This window comes from Arachis hypogaea, chromosome 6 (genome assembly GCF_003086295.3).
Source record: "Arachis hypogaea cultivar Tifrunner chromosome 6, arahy.Tifrunner.gnm2.J5K5, whole genome shotgun sequence".
NCBI lineage: Eukaryota > Viridiplantae > Streptophyta > Magnoliopsida > Fabales > Fabaceae > Arachis > Arachis hypogaea.
The window spans coordinates 84,422,924-84,448,772 of NC_092041.1; the positions used below are offsets into that span (position 1 = coordinate 84,422,924).

At 29.5% G+C, this 25,849-nt stretch overlaps 1 protein-coding gene across 1 annotated transcript; it reads right to left on the reverse strand.

Moving 5' to 3' along the window:
* Positions 1 to 3,500: 3,500 nt before the first annotated feature.
* LOC112698211 (alpha-L-arabinofuranosidase 2-like) lies at positions 3,501 to 25,849 on the reverse strand. Its single transcript, XM_072198211.1, has 17 exons — positions 25,507 to 25,849; positions 25,107 to 25,161; positions 24,486 to 24,688; positions 23,882 to 24,003; positions 23,086 to 23,239; positions 17,183 to 17,252; positions 16,920 to 17,065; positions 16,564 to 16,609; positions 16,308 to 16,360; positions 13,652 to 13,796; positions 7,672 to 7,790; positions 7,505 to 7,579; positions 6,182 to 6,288; positions 5,472 to 5,528; positions 5,117 to 5,318; positions 4,018 to 4,158; positions 3,501 to 3,593 (listed from the first exon to the last, which is right to left on the reverse strand). The coding sequence occupies exons 1-17, from the start codon at positions 25,711 to 25,713 to the stop codon at positions 3,501 to 3,503; spliced, it is 1,995 nt and encodes a 664-aa protein (XP_072054312.1). The 5' UTR covers positions 25,714 to 25,849.

The window sequence follows — 25,849 nt, forward strand, 5'->3', positions numbered from 1 at the left end:
TGTGTTTGATAAGTTTAACAGTGGTTATGATGTACGCAGTTTGCTAGTTACATTACTATCTGTGTTTTCGTATTTGAATTAAGTTTTCATTTCAAGTTGATTTTCATGAATAGCACCAGTTCCTCATTTCTTCCAATGATTTTTTCTTTTAAAAGTTAGTTGTCAAGGCTTTGTTGTTCTCATCATCATTATTATTGTTCTTAACCTCCAATAAAGAAAATTATGACATCGAGTAAATTATCTTGAATTACAATATTGTTATCATTGACAAATATAGTTAATATAAAATGGTGTTGTAATAGAAGAAATGAAAACGGAAGATTTCTCATCATGCTGTGTAGGCACAACATTTGCTAACAAAATGGCTATGGCCTCTCCATTCTCTTCATTGGAACATGCAATTACGGTTGCCAGAGACATATGGTCCCGTAAGTTGAATGTTAGGTCTTGGTTGGAGGCTTTATCAGGTCGATCTTGTTCTAATGAATACTTGGAAACGGCGAACGAAGCTACTGTGCAGGTATGTTCATTTGCCGTACCCTTAAACACTTGAGTTAAACATTATTTGAATAATAAGTATTTTAAGTTGCTATATGCTTACGACATTTAACCAGTGATAGTTGTTCCATTCATGCTAAAATTTGTAGGAACTTCATGAATGGGGATCAAGGTACGAGGAGAAATTCGGCTATGTTTTTGTGATATTTGTAGCTGGTAGGACATCTGAAGACATACTTGCTGAATTAAAGGTTGGAAATAAATTTCTAGCACAGAAAGTGAATTACAGAGACACAACATGCTTTACAAAGTAGACCATCAACTATACATTTTATTATGGTGCAGATGCACTTTAATAACTTGCATGGTGTTGAGTTGGAGATTGCTTCAAAAGAGGAATTGAAGTATATAGAACGTGCTATTAGAGATCAGAGCTTCTTTCCAAGAAATCTGTCCAAACTAACGACGAAAGAGACGGTAATAGTTAATTTTGTATTTGTTAATTTTGAAAATACTCTTTCCATAATTCCGAAATTTTTTTTTAGTAATAACTAGAATGACTTGGAAGTTATCATTATCTTTTAAGTAGATTTATATGTTGTTGGTTGCATGTTCATATATTCAGTGTCAGCTGAATATTCAGGCGAAATAGTTGCTGACACTCTAAATGGAGCAGACACTGATTCAGAAAACGATTTAGATGCTATATCCTCCGGTGGATATGACATCTCCAGGGATGTTGAGCTTAATAGGGTTCCAGAAGAAGACAACGAAACTTTAAACACCCAACATAGAGAAGATGCCGTACATTCTGCAAAAAGGGGTTTCGATCAGAACAAGTTGTCATGGTTTGGAGATGACTTATCAGATCCGTTATCACGTCACTATAGCGCTCTTTTGACAGAGTATTTCTGGCCAGGTCAATACGATATTGATGAGAAATTTTGACTCAAAATTTGTTTGTCTACTTTAGTAATTCTGATTTTTATGCTCCATTGAACTTTGTTTTGAGTATATGAATTCGAACGTTCACTTGATTTTTATGTTACCAGTTATGGTTAAATACAAACTCAAAATGGCTGATACTACAAGAGAAAACCTGATTCGTAAATTCGTTTTTAGTTATTCATGTATAAATTTTTTTTAATTAATGAATTATTTTTTATGTAACACAAAATTGAAAATTTATTTAATGCATTAATTAAGTTGCAGTATTTGAACCTTGTTTTTTCATTAAAAAAATAGCGAGGATTAGAACAGTTATAAGAAGGCAATAATGTTTATACAAAAAAAAATTCAAGTTAAAAATAATATTGCAGCGGTTGAAAAAAAACTGCTGCAAAACGAGTATTAATGTATTCAACAACTTAACAAATCGATGTAAAATGAGATTATTTAGCAGCGTTCCTTTAAACCGCCACAAAAACTACTACAAACGGGTACATTTTGCAGCGATTACCCAAAAAACACTGCAAAATATGATCATTTAGTAACATCCTCTAAAACCGCCACAAAAACCACTAACAAATTATATTTAGCAGCGATTACCATCGCTATCTACTGGTTTTCTTATATATAATAACCAGCATACTTATTTTTTATAGTTCTATACTTTTATATATACACAAAAATTCATCACCTACTAATAAATTATCATATAATAATGATACATATTAGATATTTATAAAAACAATTGATTTTATTATTGTAAAATATTTAATTATTATGTTATGACAGATTAAGTAGATAATTAATTGCTTTATTAAAAATATGAAATAATATATATAAATATATAGTAATTATTTTTTTGCGTTTATAAAACATTTTTTATTTTCATAATATAATTAGATTTATTTACAAAATACTTATATCGAAATATGATTCGAACAGCTGTCACCTTATAGTAGTTAGTAATATAACCAACATATGTGATGCAGCTAGCTAGCTAGGAGGTTTTGGTTCTCAAGCTAAAACATAACAACATAACATTATTATCAAATTCTTAACTAATTGAAGAATCCAAATAGGAGAATAACAGATCAGACCAAGTATATATTAGACTTTGAGAGAGTAGGTGGCCTGGTGGGTAAGACTCACTTCAATAAAAGTCGGATTTTTTTATAAATAAATATAATATTTATGGATATGGACACACTAAAAAAAAAATAAACATATATATTTCGTTTACACTATTAATTTCTTTGCCTAATAAGATATGTATACAAATTTTAAATATGTATCTCATTTAATTTGTTCACGAGAGAAGTTTGCATTAGCATGTCTATATATAAATATTATATTTATTTTATTTATTTAAACAAAAAACGTAAAGTCTAGTTTAATTAATACTGTAATACGTATATAAAAAATATAAAAAACAAAATTTTAATTAATTAATATTAATTAGTTTTTTTAAAAATTATAATAATTTAAAATTTAGAATTAAAAATCTATAATTTAACATTTAAAATTTAAAATAAATAAAATAATTTAAAAAAATTGATTAGTGTTATATATATATATATATATATATATATATATATATATATATATATATATATATATATATATATATATATATATATATATATATATATTCTCTTATCATTATTGGGAATGGAATAATTTTTGTTATTTCACAATATTTTAAATATGGAACAATTTATGCAACTACGTATAAAAATAAAATAAAACAAAATAAAAAGGGGGAACAAGAAGAATGATATGTAATATATATCTGAATCTAAATCTACATTAAGGAGTTCTTATGAGCCTCGTCTAAATCTACAATAATTGACTACAAATGAATTTGTATTGTAGAATCATAATAATTAAGATCTGTTCGCTAATTCTGAATGGTAGATCCCCTCTTCATTGTTTTCTTCTATATTTTTTTAATCTTAGGTGCTCTAATTTATTTCTCTACCATCTAACCATCTAATAAAAGTATGATGCTGCCTTGACGATGATGCATTATTTTGTAATCCTCAAATAATTGATTGTTATAACAAGTCAAATACGGTCAATGAAATTGGAGGGATTATGAAATTCATCTCCTTACCAGCTCTCTGAAATGGACTTCGTTTTGGTACTACCTGTAAAATAAACAAACTTAAGTAATTTTAAGTCAATATCTAAAAAACTTTTAATTGGATATTTTATTTTTTAATAAATTTTAATTATTCAATTATTTTTTAAATTTTTATTTCGTTAGACAAACTAATTCTTACATTAGATTATTTGTTTATATATAAAAAAAAACTATTCTTAAAAATTTATAATTTTTTAAAAATTGATATGACTTTGTTAAAATGATAAAAATTAATTTGTCTAACTTTTTATAAAAATTTGACGTGAAGATTAATATATTTAATAAAATAAAAAGTGAAAGACTAATAATTTAGTGATTGAAATTCATTGAGGATTAAAATATCTACATTTTTTCTGAAGATTTATATGGCTAATTAAGTAAGTACATGTAACAAATTGATGGGAAAAATGAAAGATCATGACATGAACCTTTTTTGGGTCTGAGAAAGTATTCTCATCCAATGCATTGATAGATGTTAGTACAGTAATTGTTGACTCAGTAAGATTTGATGTAGCATATCCCTCAACAGAAATCTTGATATTCACTTGGTCACTTCTCATGTTTGCAACCTGGACAAATTTTATTGTACTATCATTAATTTACTAATATAGATCATATTTCATTTTTATTCAAGAATTAATTGTTTTTATAATATTTACGTTATTATCTGTATAATATATCTTTTTCAGTCACAGCCTATATATGTATCTTATATTTCTGTACATAAATAGTGTTAGGGTGCTGTGTGTTATGCTAAATACAAATCGTGCTATTTTAGTGGTTTAGCCGATTAGGTGAAAAAAGTGTAATCCATCCTACTTTAAGACAAGTTGATGAAACGATTTACATGTATTTTTTAAAAGAATTCTATGCATAAATCGTTCTAAAATGTGATGTTTAATATATTATTTAATATACACTGTTATGATTTATATATTAATAAATTTAAAAAATTTACGTTTTAAAATTTTGTTTAGGAAAACCTATAATATTCATCTCTTTTATTAAATAAAAAATCCTAAGCATTATTAATTAGTGGATATGGTATCAGATTTTGTGTGTGTTATAACAAATAGATTTTAGGCTATCTATTTACTAACAAGGATAATTCTAGAGAAATAATAAAAGTCAGCCACCAATAATTAGCTAATTAATGAACTTGGATAGGTAACTTTTAGATTTTAAATGTTAAAATTTTCAATTTTAAAATGTACGAATTTTTAATTTATTAATTATTGACTAATTTTGATTATCTTTTAGAACTGATTTTTATATTGAAATTTTTTTAATTCACTTTTTTCTAATTTTTATTATTTTCCACAACTTATTTTTAACTAACAATTAGCTGACAAAATAGTGAATAAATAAATTAAAAATTTTGAGATGCGAGAAAAAAAATTTAAATTGAAAAATGTTGGCATCCAATTTTCCTTTTTCTTTTTTACCAGGTCATGCATGAAAAGGCTGCAAGGAATTATACAAAGTCAACTACTTGTTGGTCTAATAGTAAGCAATTCCTACAAATACCTTTATCTTTAGGGAAGTTTTGTTATTTTGAGGATTTTGGCAGAGAATTGCAGATGCAGCAAGTGAAGTAGGATCTGTTGTTTGAAGCTGTGATTCAAGAAATGTTGCACCCTTACTTGACTCTCTAAACATGTACTGCACCCAATAGCTTGGTGTTCCATAAACCTTATTCGCATTAAAAACAATTGCATCTGGGTTCCACCTACTCACAAAAATGTGTGGCCATATTAATTCAAAATTATATATATATTCTATCATATGATTCTCAATATCTTAAAGAAAAGAACATGGCTTTGTAAGTTTATATATATGTATGCCGTTATGGGAAATGAAAAAAGTTGAAGGACATTATTACTTCCTGTCATTTGCATTTACAAAAAGGGGAGCATACGAAGCCATCGCCACGTGATCACTGCATCAAAAATGGGAAAAATGTTATCATCTTTTTTATCCTATAGTAGTTTTTTAGGATAATATATTTTATTTATTTGTGAACTTTTTTATGACTTGATGATAGTGTTTTATATTTCACCATTTAGCGGTGTATTTTTCTTGAACCTATTTTTGTAATAGACTATTTTTCTAAAAAAATTTCACAGTTACTTTTTTATGGGACACAATTTTGCTTACATTAAAGACATTCATATTTTGATGAGACTAACCTTTTAAAGCTAGTTAGAATTTTTGTTATCTATTATGTTGTATGAAAGCTCAAATCCAAAAATTTATGTAAAAAATAACACGGATATTTTGTATTGGTATTATTTTTGTAACCAATATTCAATGTTAAATAGTGTATAATATTGGAACATTTCCATTTCTTAACACCCCCCAAAAGTTGCATGAACGTCACTAACAAAAAGAGTAGTGACTAACATCAGACAGTCAGTGATCAAAAATTAATTATAATTACTAGTTTAGATAAATACATATTAATTAAACCATCATGTGGAGCTTAACCAAAAGTGCATGGCTTTCTCAATTGTATCATATATCTTCCATTCTAAAAATTCGAGCAATAATGTTGATGTATCTTGAAATGGTTCATAGAAAGCTACAGTTTACCTGTTTCTTTCTAATCCAATAAGAAATCCAGCTTCAGATACAGCTCCTAAAAGGGTCCCAAGCTTGGCTTGTTCCTCTCCAATTAGAGCATACTCACTCACAAAAGCCTTTAACATATTATCCATAGATCCAAGGGATTAAAATTAATTCAAGTATACATAAAAAATTAATTTTAATATTCTGATAAAGTAAAAAAAAAAATGTACATCCAGGGACAGATCCAGAAATGATATTATGGGGGCCAATAACACATATAATATTAAAAATTATGTAAAAAAATTATATAATATAAGATGTATTACAAAAATATATCAACAGAAAATATATTTTAAAGTAAAAAAAATATGGGTATACTTTTTACTAACGAAGTGGTCAATTCTTCGTATCATAAAATTCACCGATAATGGAATTTGTGTCAAATTTGTCAGTAATTTTCTTTTCAATATAATTAAAAGACAATTAGCAAAAAATTTATCTTTTATTTTGTTTCTAAGTTATTTTTCACAATATTCATAGTTGAAACTTGAAAAAGATCTCTTAATTGTAGTAGTTAAACAGAGAAAATTAATATCAAATGAATAAAAAAGACGGCCACAAGAAGAAAAAAAATTCACTTTATGAGATTTAAAAATTTTTATTTAATTAAAAAATATTAATAATAATATCTTTTTCAGATTTCTTTAATATTGTTACTTACTTTTTAGATATTAAAAATTATTAATATTTAAATTAGATTAGACTTTTATTTATACTAGACTAAATACTAAATAATTTTTTTTAAAAAATTAAATTATATATATAATAACTTATTACTATTAAAAAAAGTTGGGGGCCGAGGCCGCCACTCGCCCCCTTATGTCCGTCCATGTGTACATCTAATTAGATACTGTGATATTGTCACATTAGTAAAAAGAATAATACTAAAAAATCAATATTTTTCAATCAACATTATTTATTTATTTTTAAATTATTTTGTTTATCTTAACTTCTAGACACTAAATTATAAATTATTAAACCCTAAATCATAAATCTTAAATTTTAAAAAAATAAAAAATTTTAAAATAAAAAAGTTAACTAATATTAACTAATTAAAAATTAATTTCTTTATTTTTATATTTTTTTAGTAAAAATAATTAATTTTTATATTTTTATGTGAATAATAATCTAAAAATTAATATAATTAAATGATTATATAAAAAATTTTATGCCATCAGTATTTTAAAATTAAATTTGTACTATAAGATAGATGCATTATGCCTACATAATTATTAGTATAAATGAGCATTAATTATTGTGGATATAATTGAGTGAAGATAAGCAAACCTTTGGACCATTACGTGGTGTGTTATCAAACACCTGAGCGTTATTAAACATACTTCGAGCGTCATGAGGATACGTCTGGTAAGAAAATTAAAAAGTTCAAAACAAAATATTATTTTTCAAAGGAAATTAATTGAATGTGAATCGGGAGAAGGGAAATTATTAATTACATGATACTCGTACAAATCAGCGGGGTGATCTAACGGCTTGGAGGAAGCATCACAATTTGAAACAATCTTAATATCTGGATAAGCATGTTTTATTGCATTGTAGAACGCAAGGTAATTCCCTGATAAACATGCAAAATTGTTGTTTTGTTCAGGCATACAATGTTAAAATAATATAACTATATAAGTAATAAGGAAAATATTAATTTATATTGTCCCGTGTTAATTGTGTATAAAACTGAAGAAGTGGATTAAAAAATAGAAATATTAGGTGATTATTTTTTTTATATTTATCTACATTTGAGTTAATATTAGCTAACTCAGCTATTTTTTTCCATTAAAAATGTTGACCCCAACGTCAACATTTTTCAAAAATATAACAATTTTAAAATAATGTTTTATGCCATATAAATTTTATCAATTCAACCGTTAGATTCTAATATTTCACTATGTGGATCGATCTAAGAATATTTTATAAAATTTAAAATTAATTAAATATGTCATACAACAATTTATACATATATTATAACTTTTAAGAATATAAGAAAATATAACAATTAAATTATTATTATTATTATTATTATTATTATTATTATTATTATTCAATGGTATATTTTTTAAATAAATAAAATAAATATAATAGTTACTAATATATTGAAGTGTGGGAAAATTTATATTTTTGCTCCATGAGTGACATATCTTATTTAGTGAAAACCAAATAGATATACACATATTTTATTTATATTGTAAACCAGATAAATAATATTGTTTTAACACGTATTTCATTCACAAATGACATATGTATTAAAATATTGAACTGTACATTATTTACGGTATAAATTAGATATGTCTCAATTTATTTCGTTTTGTACTAATTTAGTTTAGCTGCTTGTGGTTATTATTTACTTTGACACTCCATGTCTCACAGTTTTATTTTTGATAGAGGAATGAAAATTATTTAACACATCAAAATGCGTCCACAAGAGAGAGATTTCTACATCTTTATAAGGCACAGATATGCACATGACTTAGACCGACCCTAAGATCCAGCTCAGATTTGTATACTTTAGGACTAATTTGGTGTGATTTCATTAGGTTTAGGGCCGGGTAAGGGTCTTAAAAATTGACCTGGTCATTATTTAAGGCCAGGTTCGATCGAGTTCAGACACGCATGTTTTAATCTCCTCTCTAACCAATGTGGGACTTCACATTTCATCCCTTAATGGGACCCAATATCCTCATTGGCACATTGATTCGAGCATTGCTTCTAATATCATCTATAACAGCCTAGATCACTAATTTGTCGATATTGTCCGCTTTGGCACTTTATGTCTTACAATTTTGTTCTTGATGGAGAGACAAAAATCACTCAAGACATCAAAATGCATCCACAATGGAGATGTTTTTGCATTCTTATAATGCATATTTTGTTCTCCTCTCTAACTGATGTGGGACTTCACAAGATCAAAATATACCTTATAAAGATGTGGAAACCTCTCCCTTATGAATGTATTTTAATGGGTTGAGTGATTTTTGTTCCTCCATCAAGAACACAAGAAAAAAATTGTGAAGCTCGAGAGCTATATTAGACAATATCTACAAGCAAGTAAACTAGACTATTACGAATGATATTAAAGCTGGTACCCAGATCAATACGGCAATGAGGACGTTGGGCCATATTAGGGGCTGAAATGTGAAGTCCACATTGATTTGAGAGGGGAATGAAACATGCCTTATAAGGACGTGGAAGCTTCTTTCTTGTGGATGCGTCTTGATGGGTTGAGTGGTTTCTGTTCCTCCATCAGGAACTAAATTTCAAGGCCCGATGTATCAATGGGACAATATCCACAAACTAGTGGACTAGGCTGTTACGTGTTTATTGTGCAAACATGCTATAAATACACAAAAATTTAAGCTCTATATAGGTAGATCCATTCAACCTAAACCATCACTTACATCTCTCTTGTTCATCTCTTTTTCATCTTACAAATAGCTAGTATTAAGATATAGTTATTATAGTGTATCCAAACGTAGATTCGAGAGAGGGTGAGGATGGGGTTCTCATTTGAATGCGCAACTTCAACACTGATGTGCACTTGCTATGTGGTTCTTTCACTAAGTTGAAAAATTTCATTTTGATGAATATAGAGACGCTTGATCAAAAAGAGATTGGAAATGTTATACATGTTCTTAATAGCCTTAGAAAATCGGTAATTTTAAAATTGGATTTTCTGGTTTGAAAGCGATAATCATATTTGAGTGATGTTTAACATTCATGAAAAAATTTTAGCCCAACAGGTAATGGAACTCTACACTAAGATTGGTGATATTGGGAGGGGGTGTTAAGCCTTCAAGCTCTGTGCAAGAGAGTTCATCACTAGTAGTACCTCATTTCTAGAGCACAAATCTTATGGACCATATAGAGGAGGACTCGGAGTCAGATGAGAAGTGCATAGCTAATAACGATGCACCTAACGATAATAATAATGAGGATGAGTTTGTACTAGAGATTTTTGTCGATGGATCGGCATGGTTCCTTTTATGGAATTCTGTTATCTGTTATTGACTTGTCACTTATTTCTAGTCACTATTACACTATGAACCTTAGGGTGTAAAGTAGGAAGGAATAATTACAATATAGATAGTGGTGTTGAGTTTTGTATGAGACAAAAGTTTAAGAGTAGGGAAGCTGTGCAAGTGGGAGTGAGAAATTATAACATTTTTGGGAGTGTGAAATATAGGGTTATGGAGTCTAATAGACTAAAATACCATGTATGATAGTAAGCAATGTTCACCAAAATATCTATAAAAATCTCTGTGTAGCACTCATACAAAATATTAGATATTGGTAAAGTCCTTAGTGCCACTTTTTCACTTTTTCAATTTGAAATCTTTTATTGAAAAATTATCATATGAAAATTTTGTTTTCTACAGAAAACTTCATAGGTATAGAAAACCTCACACTTGTTTGACAACAAGTTATCCAAAGACCATATCCAATTGGATAATACTCTCATTTGTGATGTTAGTATGCCCATTATACAAGCTAATCCATCTATTTTGATCAAATTTTGTAAAGTGCAGTGTAATAAGAAAAGGATGGATAGTGAGATCTAGTTATAAGAAACTACAATAGTTGTTGGTGGAAAAGGATGGATTGTTGAAATTTTTTACACATAAATTTTTAACTATGAAGTCTTAAGTAAACAAAATTTACATCGAGTACAAACCTTTTTCTCTTTCTTTTTGTGTGTGTTTTTTTAAAAAAGAACAAATAGATTCTTGATCTTTTGTCCCATAAATATTTTTGTTCCTCACCATTTGAAAATACTTTTCAGTCAATGACTTCTTTAAAGTTGGACATATATATTCCTCCGTTCATATGGGTCCGTCAAACTCAACGCAGAAGTCTGATGTGGCTTTCGTTATACCATAGTTATCAAAACCGAATCGACAATCGATCCGGTTATGTTATTGGGTTAATGGTTTAACCGATGAATCATTATTCAAACCGTTTGACCCAGTAATAATTAAATATATATACAATTATAATAAAATTAAAATTTTGATGCATTATATTTAATTATGTAACGCTATATTAGCAGAAATAACTATTTTTATATTAACTGCGTGAATAGTTATTCAAAAGAAAGGAGGTGATTAGATAATTATGTAAAATATTTTATATTGTCAATATATCAAAATTAAACTATAAAATAAACAAATACGATATTATTATAGAAGAATAAAAGTAATATTTTATATTATTTAAATTGTATTACTTTAATTTAAATATATAATTACTTTTAGTATAATATATAATTATGAGTCTTTAATATAACTTAATAAGTGCATTGGCATTGTTTTTATAATATATATAATTATTAACCCTAATGGTATTAAAAGACATGTTGGCCTAGTGAAAGATTGACATCTCTTTATCTTAGAGGTCCCAAAATCGAGCTAAATTTGTGCTATTTTTGAATTAACATTTAATTTAAAATGGGTGTCTATTACAGTGATCTATGGCACCACTTGTGCATAATGGAGGTGGCACCACTTGTGCATCATGGAGGTGCGCGGATAGAATATTGACCCGTCGGGTCAAATATGTCTGGTTCAAACCGAATTGACTGATTTTCTACGGGTCAATTGCAAAATGGTTAGAAGAGTAATCCGAACTAGCTTATGATCCAGTTCATTGGTTTTTTTTATCGAACCTGTCGGTCCGATCTGGGCCGGGTTTGATTATTATGCGTTGACTGTTACGGATGCACACATGGAGGGAGAGTTTTCAAAACAGGACAAATTAGTCCCTCTTTATGCCTTTTTATGCCTCTCTCTCTCTCTCTCTCTCTCTCTCTCTCTCTCTCTGAGCTGCCTTTTCCTTTCTCTCAGAATCTCACTACCTATCATCATCACTACCTCAAGTGTCCCCCTTTCTCTCCTGCTCAGCGCTCTCGCTGCTATCCTTCTCTCTCGCTTTCAAGGTTGCAAGTCAGCAACGACACCCGTGCCCATCGTTACTGAGATTAGCCTCTCAAGCTCGCATTTGTCACCTCCTCTCTCTCTCTCTCTCTCTCTCTCTCTCTCTCTCTCTCTCTCTCTCTCTCTCTCTCTCTCTCTCTCTCTCTCTCTGATCCATTCTCTCAGCCTCTCAAGCTCACTGTCTGTTGCATCACTTTTTTTTTATCTCTCAGCAGCAGCGGCATCTCTAGCAATGGTGAGTTTCAACAGCAACTTCTGCGTTGATATGCTCCGCTGCTTCTCTTCTTCCAGCATTGATATGCTCCTCTTCTCCTCTTCTTCCTTTATGGAAAATTTTGAATCTTTAATTTAGGAATTAGGTTGGGATAAAGTCACTTCTCGCTATTTGCCTTTTTAAAAGAACCTTTCTTTTTTTTTCTTTTAATTCCAGCTAATTAATTAGTTCTTGAAATTAATGAATGTGTTTTGTGTTAGTTGAATTTGATGTTTGATAGTCGAAAAATTCTGGTTTGATTTGCTAATTTTGTGGTATATTGTTGTAGCTTGTTTCAAATTAGAAACATGTTTTGTGGAAAGCATTGTTGTTAGGGCACTTTGAACAAATTTTCAGCTAGTTAATTAGTTCTTGGAATTAATGAATATGTTTTATCTTAGTTGAATTTGATGTTGTTATATCATGAATTATAATCACTGTTTTGATTTAGTAAGAATGTTTATTATTATTATTTGAAGAAGAACAAGAAGAAAAAGTGAAAAAGGTGGAAGAAAAATGAAAATAATGGTGTGAGTGGAGGTAAAAAAAGGGAAGAAAAATTTATGTCCTATTATTTTGAAGAAGAGAGACTAATTTGTTCCGTTTTAAAAATTTTCCACATGTATATTTGTAACAGTCAAGTCAGCACAATGAAAATCATATTAAATTTTTTTATTGGGTATGAAGGACCTATATGAATGGAGAGATATATATATTCTACTTTTAAAGAGGTCATAGACTTATAAATATTTTTAAATAGTGAGGAATAAAAATATTCGCAAAAATTTGTTATTTTTTATTTTTTTCTCATTTAGTTAATTTTTTTTACTATTTTGATGTTGGTTAAGGGTTTCAATAGGGAATTATTATGATTGAAAAAAATACTCCAAATTAAAATGTTATTTCTAACTAAAAAATAAGTATACATGATAATGACCATTCATGCAATTAAAATTAAAGCAATGCACAAGTCACACAACCATATATAAAATAAAGAAAAGTCTAGGGGCCAGTAATTTTATTGCATTTTGGCCAGCATGTAATCAGTAGAGAAAGGTGAGTCATTGGATGAAATTTTATATCAATCTCACACCATCAAATTATCATTGATGACTAGTTAATGGCTACTAATCACAAATATTGCTGCCCCTAGCATTGCTTATAAAATAATATTAACTCGTGGTACAGATGATAAATTTAAAAAAGGACACGAAAAATTAGGGGGAAAGAAATAATGCATGCCTTGGTAGTGTTTCTTTCCACAATTTTCATTTCCAATAGCGACATATTTTAGGTCAAAAGGCTTAGGGTGCCCCATAGCAACTCTAAGGGAACCCCATTGCGAAGTGGCTGCTCCTCTCGCAAACTCAATACCATCTACGGCATCCTATAATAGGAAAAAAATGTCACTAATATAATATGAAAATTTAATTTTCTTTTAAGTCTATAACAATGTTTTATAGAAGAACGAAGTTAGTTTTTGCACAAATAAAAAGGCGTTTGTTGTTAGTTTTATGTGGTACTTAAGCCACAAAACTCTCCTAGTAATGTATTAATTTATTAGATTGAGTTCATTTCATTGGCTTAAAATCATAACCAATAACAATTGATACCTTAATTTGAAAAATGTATAGGGATGGCAAACGAGTTAGTCGACACCGAATTTGATAGTATCAGAATGTTTGAACCATTAAATGGTTTCATAACAAAATATGTTTTTTAAATTTTTTAATAATCGTTAAATAGTCCTTATTTAATTTTAATTACAAATTAATCCATATATTTTATTTAATTATAAAAATTATTTTTTATTTTATAAATTATTATTTTATCATTAATCTATTATATTTATTAACAATAAAAAACAAAAATAATAACGAATTAGATCTTTGATTGATTGTAATAATTTTTTGGCAATCGTAATCGATTAAAAGTTTATCTTTTGATCTGTTACATCTCTCTAACGTTATGAAATTGTGTTTCAGAGAGAATTAATCGATTGAATTAACAAAATAATCGATTGAATTTCAGGTTTCTCATGACTCAATCGATTGGATTGAGCTTCAAGTTATCACAAAACAATCGATTGAAATTGCAAGGTAGTATGATTTTCGCAAAAATCAATCGATTGGTCATATTACCCAATTGATTGGGTAATATAAACAATTGATTGAAAGCTTCAAAACAACTTGAGATTTCACAATTCAATCGATTGGTTGTATTGCCCAATCAATTGAAGTCTTCAAAACAATATGGATTTATCCAATTCAATCGATTGGTTGTGTTACCTAATCGATTGAATTATGCACTACGTCGTTCTCATTTTTCTTATCGTTTTTATAAATTATTATCTTATTATTCATCTATCTTATCTTTAAAATTTTATTTTCAATTTTTAAGTTTTTATTTTGATTTAAATACTCTAATTTATCTTTTTCTTCATATTAAGATTATAAATTGGTGAATAATCTATCAACAATTACTCAATCCTACAATTAGAACCATTTATCAAATAAAATAAAAACTTAAAAATTAAAAATAAAATTTTAAAGATAAGATAGATGAATAATAAAATAATAATTTATAAACACGAGCTGAAAAATTTAGAAAGACATAATATATAATGCAGTGCACAATTCAATACATTCGATAACACAATCAATCGATTGAATTGTGAAAATCCATATTACTTTGATGACTTCAATTGATTGGGTAACACGAACAATTGATTGAATTAGAAAAAACTCACATACCTTGCAAAATTCAATTGATTGTGTAGCGATTCCAATCGATTGAATTTTGAAAAATCCATAAATTCAATCAATTGTGTTGTATGTCCAATCGATTGAATTTTCAAGAAACACGATTTCACCAGCGTTCATGGATGTAACAGATCAAGGATAAAATTCTAATTGATTAGGATTGCCAAAATATTTATTACGATTAATAGAAGATCTAATTTGTTATTGTTTTTGTTTTTAATTATTAATAAACATGATAGATGAATGATAAATAATAATTTATAAAATAAAAAATAGATTTTATAATTAAATAATATATAAATAATTAATTTGTAATTAAAATTAAATAAAGACTATTTAACCGTTATTAAAAAACTTAAAAAACATGTTTTGTTATGGGACCATTTAATAGTCCAAACGTTATGGAATCATCGAATCTGGTCCCGGGTTAGTCCGTCCCACTTCACCAAAAGTTCGTCATTTGGTGGGCTAGCCTGCCTGCTTAATGAGGCGGTCTCAAATTTCTATCTCGTTTCACTTAATGGCGGATTGGTGGCCCAAGTCTGCCAACTTTTGTTTTTGTTTTTGTTTTTTTTTGTATTTTAAAACATTAAATATTAAAAAATATATAAATTTTATAAACATTTTAATAAATTTATAATTTTTAAAAATTAAAAAAATTATAATTTTAAAATTTATAAATATTAAAGTTTTTATAATTCTAAATATCTAATAAACATAATTATTAATCAAATTTTTTGAAGCAATATCATAGAATGGCGAGTTTGGTGGGTAAACCCATCTTACCCCCTGCCAAATCCACCAAAACCCATCAGTTAAACGGTGCAAGTTAAACAAATTTTATTATAACCGTCTCAAATTTTTAACCTACTCTATTTTTATTTAGCGAGTTATTTAAGTCGGATCGGTGAATTTTGGCCCATTTATCCCTAAGAATACCGTACTGAGAGCCAAATGAAGTCAACAAAATTAAAAGTGGGGTGGCAACTAATGTTACTTATCATGAAGCATTCCCCTAGTGAACTTTTCTTCTAGAACTCTTTTTATGTGCTTAGGTGATAATAGTATCATCAACGTTATTATCATTTGATTAGATTCGAAGACAAAGTGGAATAAAGACTAAAAAACTAACGTACTTGCACAAAAGGCTTGATGGCGCTTGTATCAACTTCATCAGTATGGCTAATACCTTCAAAAGAATACAGACAAGCAGATAATAAGATAATTTTTTGTGTGCACTAACACTTTTGTTCTGTATTATTTATTATTTATTTTATTCTGTAAAGTACTAATGTACACTGAAAATATCTAAGAATTTCTCAATAATTAATTCAACCATAATTGCTACTCACTTAAAAAAAGGTGAAACTTAGCTTGGATTTGAAAAATTACCATTGTTAAAGACCCATATTGGTTTTGCACCAATGTCCTCTGCTAGCTACAAAAGAAAAAATAGTTGTCATAGTCAATTTAAAAAAAAAATTATACAATTTTCTGTTTATATTTTTGTTGTATATATTTTTTTATAGTATAAAAAATATATATATTTTTTATCTTCTTTTACTTTCTATCAATCACTTTTAATACTAAAATTATATATATATATATATATATATATATATATATATATATATATATATATATATATATATATATATATATATATATATAAAAGAGTACATAATTACATATAGTGTTTCTCTAATTTCAATACCAAACACCTCTATAAAGTATACAAATAAACTTACTTGAAGAGCCTCAAAATAACCAAAAGCATCATCAGTCCAATAATTCCAAACATCGCCAAAGTGGCCTGGTCTCTGCTCCCATGGCCCAACACTCTCTTTCCACCTAAATGCATTACTTAGTCTTTGTCCTTCTACGAAGCAACCACCTCTTGCAACAACAACAACAATCAACAATCATTATTTATTTGCATAGCATCAATAAGAGAATTAAACTAAATCATAGATTGCGTAAAAAAATATTACAATATATATAGCTTATATACCTGGAAATCTAATAAAGGCCGGTTTCAACTCTATCAGCATGTTGACTAAGTCTTTTCGGAAACCATGTCCCTTTGCCAATATCCAAGTTTAAAGACTTATTAATATTTATGAAGAATAAAAAATCATACTACATAGCCAATGTGGGTATATATATATAATATAATATAATATAATATAATATAATATAATATAATAGGTGTCTCATTAATTTTAAGTATTTGACCCATTATTAAAAGTATTTTGAATTTACTTTGATATTAAATTTTAAAATGTAATTACCTAGCTAAGTTTAAGTAATTTTCTTGTTATTTAACTATTTATTTTTGACAGGAGACCTAATTATACCACTAACCTCAAGCTCAACTACAAGAAAATAAGTTTCAATACACTAAGAAATTTATAAAAAAGTCATGAAGATTTTATCGATGAAAATAAACTAAATATAAAATTTTAAAATATTACCGTCAAATTTGACATTCCGACGATATATCTGATATAAAATATGATGCTAACTAGTATTTAATTTAGCGTGAGAGTGGTTGTCAAAGAATCCAATAGTAATTTTACGGAAAAAAAAATTAGTATATCAATCACTGTTAGATTTTTCCTACAATAACCTAGACAATACATTTTGATTAGTGATATTTGAGTTAAAGTCAGAATTTTCTAACGAAAAAATCGACCATAAAAATAGGTCCTAAGGTTTTGTCTTGAGGTATGGTTTGGTCACGTAGTACTAATTCATTAGGCACTTCTAAAATTCGCAAAATTAGTAGATAATTAATTTATAAATTAATTATTATTTAAAAAATTAGAAATATAAAATTGATAGTTTAAGATAAAACTAATTAAAATAAAAATTTTGACTCTAATTTTAAAAAATTTAATTCAAAATTGAACCGAACGAACTAAACTAAACAAACCAAGTCCAAAGACTCAACACAACTCATTTAACCCAATGAGCTTAGCTCATTCTTCCTCCTTCGTTGCTGTTCTTCCACGCTCGGGAATCATAAGGAGAGAGAAGAAAGAGTTTAAATCCTTGGCTTGATTTTCAATTTCACATAATTTTTTACTTCAAGTTCCGATTGCTGCATTGTTTGTGGCCATGTGACCAATGCGACGAGTTCTATTAGGTATGAAACTCATTTCTCAGTTTTAGTGTCCTTCTCCCCAATTTCGAAATTCAATGTGAATGCATGTTGAATTTTGTATGATTTTGGTGTTTAGGTTCGAATTAGCTTGTGGGTTTTGTCGAGTTTAGCTTGTTTGAGTTGTGGGAAAGGTAAGCACCCTCAAACCCTTGGTATATATGTTGAATTAGTGAACTCTATTTTGATTATAGTGGTAGTTATGATAATAGATTGAAAATTATTATTGGTGGAGTCAAGTTTGAGAATGTCGAGTTTGGGTTGAGCTTTGGAGGCTATAGGGCTGTTGGGTGAGATTTCGGAGTCTTGGAAGCTTGGAAAACGTTGTATTGTAAGGTGTTTTGGGCTTTATCGAGGAATCGGCCAATGTATGATTTTGGTTTTTCATATTTAATATATAATGTCTTGTGAAATCTTATGCTGGTCGACCTAGGATAAGTTGAATTACGAGTTTGGAGCATGTTTGGTGATTTAGTTGACAATGTATGTAGAATTGGTGCTGCTTGATTAGATTTAATGAATCATGATGTGAATGTGATTGTGGTTGGTGAAATAGTTTGATGAATGAGAAAAATGAATAAGAATATATGAATATTGATAAATTGAGAATTGTGTGTGTATAATTGAGATTATTGGGATAAGTATAATTAATTTGAGGTATGGATGGTTGTAATAGGATATGGGCTGTGTTGGATGTGGATGGTGTCATTTTGAGTGGTAAAAGTTTGATTTTGGTAAAAGAAATTGGTAAAAATAAAGGTTTGAGTTTTGTTGAGAAAAATTGATTTTTTGCCAAACTTCGACAAGCCATAACTCGGCTTCCAGACCCCTCGAATTATTTCAAACTTTTTTATATGAAAATTGGGTCCGTGAAGTTTACGCCGTTTAAAGAACAGATAAAAAAGGTTTTAAAATAAAAAGTTATGCTCGTCGAAAGTTCGGAGTGCAAAACTGAAAATTCTGCAGCATTCAACATTTTGACCATTCTGCATAACTTGCGTACGCGACCAAGCCTTTTGGGTTGGGCATCTCGCGTACGCGAGAAGATGCTTGCGTACGCGAGCAATGAAAAATGCATGCCCACGCGTACGCGTGACCCCTGTTTTCAGCAAAGTTAACTTTTGTGTTTTAAAACTCAATTTCGAACCTTTAAACCTCTGTTTTTACTCCTTTAGCCCCTAGACCTTAGTGGTATGCCTAGTGATAAGGTGAAGCTAGGAAGGGATGATAATTTGGGAGTGAAGTAAACGTTATTCACGAGCGTTGCGCTTTTTGGTTTAACGACTTTATTTTACCTTTTTCTTCAAAGACTACAAGATATAAAAAATTTTTCAACTATATATATAAAACTCTGCGTGGTACGATGTTACAGGACTCCTTCTATAATATGCTATCAAGCAATTTTTGTTGAGAGACAATGCTCAGAGATTCACAGATTTCACCTATCATAGAACTATGGGGTGAGTGTATTATCACACTCCAAGACATAGTTTATCATCTCAGATCGTATACAAATGATAATCCAGTAAGTGGGTGCATGAGAGATTTTTAGACTTGGTACCATCGTCCTACTTGGAATTGGGTGGAGCCGTGGAGGATATTCTTGGAGATAGACCGCCCATGGAACCACACGCTAAGAAGGAGGTATTTTCCATCAAGTTTACATGGTTTAGGGAGAGGATACAACATATTATTGTTGATGCTGAATGTTGATCCTAAATACTGTGTCAATATGCACGGTGGTACATGGTGATGCTAATCGGGGAATAATTGACAACAGATAAGTCGAATAAATTTGACCATATTCACTGGTTGTCAATGCTAGCAGATTTTGATAATTGGAAGTAGTTGTCATTGGGTCGGTGGTCCTAGTGTGGACCTATAGATTGCTATGTACTGGGACACTACAGACATTGTTAACTGCATCCCATTACAGATTAGTTGGATATGCCATAGGTTTTTTGATTGTGGACCTAACCAAAGAGATGTCCCTATTTTTTCCTTGGATATGAGATATAAATTTATAATTTAAAAGTCGAATTTTAAATATCATCGATTATTTGATGATAGAAACTTACAAATGATGTTAATTAGTAACCAGTTGTCAAGTCTAGCACAACATAGCTGGGATCACAGGGAGGGATGACTATTGAGGTGACACCACATGTTGGATACTATGGGCTTGACCAGGTAAAAATTGACAATGTGCAAATATTTAAGTGAATATATTTTTGGTTTATATAGTTAATCTTTTTGTTGATTATTCTGAGATATTAACTTCAGTTCTAGTGGACACCATATCATTAACCGAATATACAAGAGTTGTACCCCAATTGGTCCACACATCTATGTTGTCGACGGTTTGTAATGCAGGAGTCCTTTCCAACTCAGGAAAAATGATGTGGGAGCATGTATTTTTATGTTTGTGTACCAATTGGTCCACACATCTATGTTGTCGACGGTTTGTAATGCAGGAGTCCTTTCCAACTCAGGAAAAATGATGTGGGAGCATGTATTTTTATGTTTGTGTCATTAATTAAAGTAGTCTAGTTTAGCATATATTATTATATTGTGCTATGAGTTAGTCCCACATCGCTCGAGTCATGAAATTTCCTCCTCCCCTACTGGTATAAATATGCGTATGTACCCCTTTTATTTATGAGTTGAATTGATTGAGTTATATATTTAAATAAGTTGTGTGCTTATTTTTCTCTAGGCTCTTTGAGAGTAAGAGTTGCATCCTTGACTTAGCCAACCAAGGTAGGTTCTTGGCTACTTTCACCATAGTGGGGTTGTTAACCTCGCCAAAATTGGTGGCCCAAACGACGTCCCGGCGTTAGTTTGGTATCAGAGCAAGGTCGGTCCTCGACTTGCTCCAGTAAAATTTTATTTGGTTCGTGGGTACGGTCTTTAGTGCAGTTCTTTCACTGTTGGTACGAGTTGTTGTAAGTTTCGGATAATATTATTCTTTTCTCTTTTTTTGGTGCCTTTTCTGTTGGTGATTATCATTCATTCCCATCATTATTGTGCATTATCATAACATCGACACCAAGCATCAACCTCATTGCATAGTAGTAAAAGATGGCTCTAAAGCATAGAACTACTCAAGTGATTGAAATGGAGGAGTTACGTCGTCAAGTTAAGGAGTTGCAAGAGCAACTTGCAAAGCATGAAGCTGCTCAAAATAATCATGGCAGGCAAAGTGATGATAGTTCTTCTAGTGAAGAAGATAATGCAAATCCATTTCGTTATTCTTCTTCCTCTGAAGATTTGTCCACATGAAGAGCATGACACATGACTCACAAAGTTAAAGACTTAGGAATCAAAATTGATGTTCCTGAGTTTGAAGGGAGACTCCAACCAGATAATTTTATCAACTGGATTTGCACAGTGGAAAGAGTGTTCAGACGACAAGCGCGTGAAGCTTGTAGCAATCAAGTTGAAAAAGCATGCGTCAGTTTGGTGGGAGAATCTCAAGCGTCAGCGAGAAAGAGAAGGAAGAAGAAAGATCAAGACATGGGATAAACTGCGTCGTGAGCTCAAGCGCAAGTTCCTTCCCGAACATTACAAGCAAGACACCTTCATCAAATTTCATAATAGATTGACGAAGTGATATAATATGTGAAAAACTCATAGGATAGAGCAGTGCATGGTCATAACACATCACAAGCCAGATTCCAAGTCCACCCAAGATCACTTCAGCTAGTGGCTTAGAGCCTGTAGGGTCCGATTCTTCATGACGATGTACTGGACGATCCTCGACTTGCACGCGTCTACCAGACAACATGCGACACACAACCACTCAGCCTAGAGTTGACTTGTAGTTGCTGTCAGATACGCCACCTCACAGGCAACTAGGGACTCAGCAACCACAACATGATGGTAGGAGCGAGAGGGGAGGAGATATGAAGTAGAGAGGGTGGGAGACGAGAAAGGATGAAGTAGAGGAGAATCAAGCTAGAGGTGCAGCCAAGGAGGAGGCGAAGTTTGACTGGTACGAGGAATTTGGGGACGATCGATAGCATAAATCAATACCACTGCCACCACCAGTACCACTACCACATCAGCCGGACTCAACCTAGCTAGCTCCTTATGTAGGGACATCCATGCCAAGGCCTTCGACTGGAGTACTCGCGACACAATAGTCCACTCAGCTGTTGGGTAATACACAGTCTATGTGTCTAGTTCAGAGTTGATTATTGATGCAGTGATAAGAGCTTTTTCTTGAAGAGATATGAGACATGTTCAGGACCTTGAAGTTGTGTTTTAACTCTATGAAAGAGATAAAATCTAGTAAGACATATTAGGGGGCTCCCTCACCATCTACACATCTTCGTTCGAGGTGAATACTAGTTACTGGTTCGTTGAACAACTTGGTTTACAGTATATTATTTCACTTTTAGTAGACTATAGTCTTTTAATAGACTCCTAATAACATCATCATTTTAAATATATCTCATTTATACTACCAACAAGATAGTTCTAAAAAAATATAAACGTATTTTATGAACAATGAGATATATGTAATAAATTTTGTTGTATATTTTGTTAGTAGATATGTTCAAAATAATTTTATTAGAATTACCAAGAAAACTAATAAACCAGAAAATCATAATTTTCTTGAGCATGGACAATAATTAAGTAATTGGTTAGTTTGTTTGGTGGTTATTATTAATATTATTATTATTTTTTTAAAAATTATTATTGTTATTATTATTATTATTGTTATTAGTATTATTATTATGACATACATTAAACGTGTCAAGGGGCATGGCAGAAACTTGGTCCAACCATATGACGCCTTTCTTGGTGGTTGTTATTTGAATGGTTGAATTAGGACTTGATCCATTCGCCTCCAACGTATTCTCTATCCTTTTCCAGTTTGAGACTTCTGATGCAGTTTCTCTGCACCAATGTCACAGATGATCAATTACAGGTATGATGATGAAAATAATAGTATATAGAGGCTATTGTCACGCCCGGTATACTTATTGTTACACTTATTTCATTTAATTGTTTTTTTTTTAATATCTTTTTATTTAATTACTCAACTTCACAAGACATTTTTTTTTAAGTTTCTATTTGTCATCATTTTTGTTTAATAGTATTGTGAAGTATGTAGGCATATTAATCTAATTGATATTAAAAATAAATTAAAAACTAATTATTATTTTCATCGTTATTATCAATATTATTTGATTATTAAAATATTTTAAATAAAAATATTAAACACTATTATAGTTCTTGATTAAACACAGGAAAAATAAAAACATTAAAAAATTGTAATAATGTTCAATAAATAAATATATCCACCAATAATATCATATAATTGTTTATTAAAGAAAGTAAAGCACTTATTATATAAACATTGAGACTTCTGAATGTCTATCACTCTATCTAATATAATTTTAATTTTATAAATACTAAGTGGTACAATCTTAGATATATTTATTGGACTTTTATTTTTATAGCAATTTAATTTTTAAATTAAGAGATGAAATATTATTTAAATATATTTATTTTAAAAATTAATCAAAAAGTGCTCACTGGATATTAGTAGAAGCCAATATTCCTCCACCTTGTGCATTTTTGAATGATACTGTGATATCTATTGGTCCAGCTGAACGGACATAGAACACAACTTTGTACTTCTTCCCTTGCTCAATGTTCTGAAATAATTATTAATATTTTGTTATATTGTCGACTGAAGAAGCAAAATCTTAACTCATTAATAGTGGAAGGAGGAAAACTCAACTGCATATATACAAACACAAACATTTAATAAATTCTGATTGAATAATTTAATTTCATCGACCAGACATGCAAATACTACCTTTTACTCATATATTATTGAATTATGTTGAAAGAAAAAAACTGTTCAATTGCTGTCTCAAAAGTCAAAAGTCACAAATTTGATGATGAAGAATAATTGATGATGATAATATATGTAAGGCAATATGATTTTTCCAAAATATCTTAAATATATATAATTTACAAAAATATTTTGTTAATCCACAAATTGAATCTATGACTTGTTAATTTTAATATAACCTTTAATGTATTATCATTATTCATATTATTATTATTATTATTATTATTATTATTATTATTATTATTATTATTATTATTATTATTAATTAAATAATCTCACCATGCCCCAGTAACCGGGATTAGAGATACCAACACCGCCGGAAGGGCAATTAATATCATCACATAACACATCCATTCTCAATGCAACCTTATTGCGTTCAAAGCAAGAATTGAGTTCTGTTTGCACTAAAATACATGATTCTTCTCCAACTATACTCCAAGGTTTAATATTTGATGGAACTTGGGTGCCCCCAGCTTCAAAACCTGCAACAAAAAATATCCATCATAAAATGCAATCTAATTAACCCAAGTATGCTTATGTTAAAAATAATACTGCAATTAGAAGAAAAATTAAACAGTGTTGAATTATCTCACTTTTAATTTTGAGTGATGAAATAAACTCTCACTGATAATTTTCTTCAATAACAATTTTGAATCATCAAAACTAACTCAACATGGATATTTTTTATTTTAAGGAGTTTTATTAATTAAACTAAGGAACTAGTAAAAAAGAAATGTGTAAAATATTCAATAAAGTTGTTAATTTTTATTTTTGGTTTAAGCAATCAGAATGAAACTAATCTATGCATTAACAAAATCTCTATTTATTAGTTTAATTTTCCATATCAATCATATCTATGAAATCTATGCAAGTAGAGAACATGGAAATTAAACTAGTGACCTCTATTACTCACAAGCTCAGCCCACAATCCTCCAGCTCCAGCATGATTGATCTCCTGCAAAAGAAATTCAAATTTGATTAACACTAATTAATTAAAGTTAGAATCACTGCTTAAGATCAATTAAATAATTTCTAATTCCTCTGCAAATGAGCATTATTTGAGAAATATAGTTCAAGTTTTTTTCCCTCTCATTGAATTCTCATAATCGCATGGAATTTTTTTTTCTATCTTCCTTTAAGATGTGAATATGAATATGAATGTGTCTTCTTTTTAAAGTACAAATAATGTCCCCTGTATTAATATTGTACATATTGTTAGTATAAAAATAATAATCAAATGATAATTTTCAAAGATGTGAAAAATTGAAGAATAAGCAGCGGCAGTATATCCTTTTCCCACCTCAAAAAATATTCCAAATAAAGTATCTGGCATTCTCCTTCTAGATGCAATAGAAGCATTCACAACTAAAGTTGAAATCTGATCATTATTATTAGAAGAAGAAGCAGCAGCAGAACATTGAAAAGCAAGAGAATTAGCCACTATGATAATAATGTAGAGGCAGAGAACACTGCAATAGTAATAAGAATCCTTATTAGGAAAAGCCATTATATTGTTCTTTCTTCTCAAATTCAATTCTATATCCAATTCAACTACTGGTTTCTTTGTTTTTTTCAATTTTGGCTTTGAATTTATTAAGACAAAGTTTGCTTCATTGGAACATTATTACCAGTAGATAACTGTG

What these genes read in the sequence shown, in the direction of transcription:
- LOC112698211 (XM_072198211.1), bottom strand. Translation starts at nt 25,713, where the DNA reads ATGGCTTTTCCTAATAAGGATTCTTATTACTATTGCAGTGTTCTCTGC. An exon ending in CACCACGTAATGGTCCAAAG is followed by an intron (nt 6,289 to 7,504) that starts GTTTGCTTATCT and finishes AATATGTTAAAG; the next exon opens with GCTTTTGTGAGTGAGTATGC. An exon ending in ATTGGATTAGAAAGAAACAG is followed by an intron (nt 5,529 to 6,181) that starts GTAAACTGTAGC and finishes TTTTTGATGCAG; the next exon opens with TGATCACGTGGCGATGGCTT.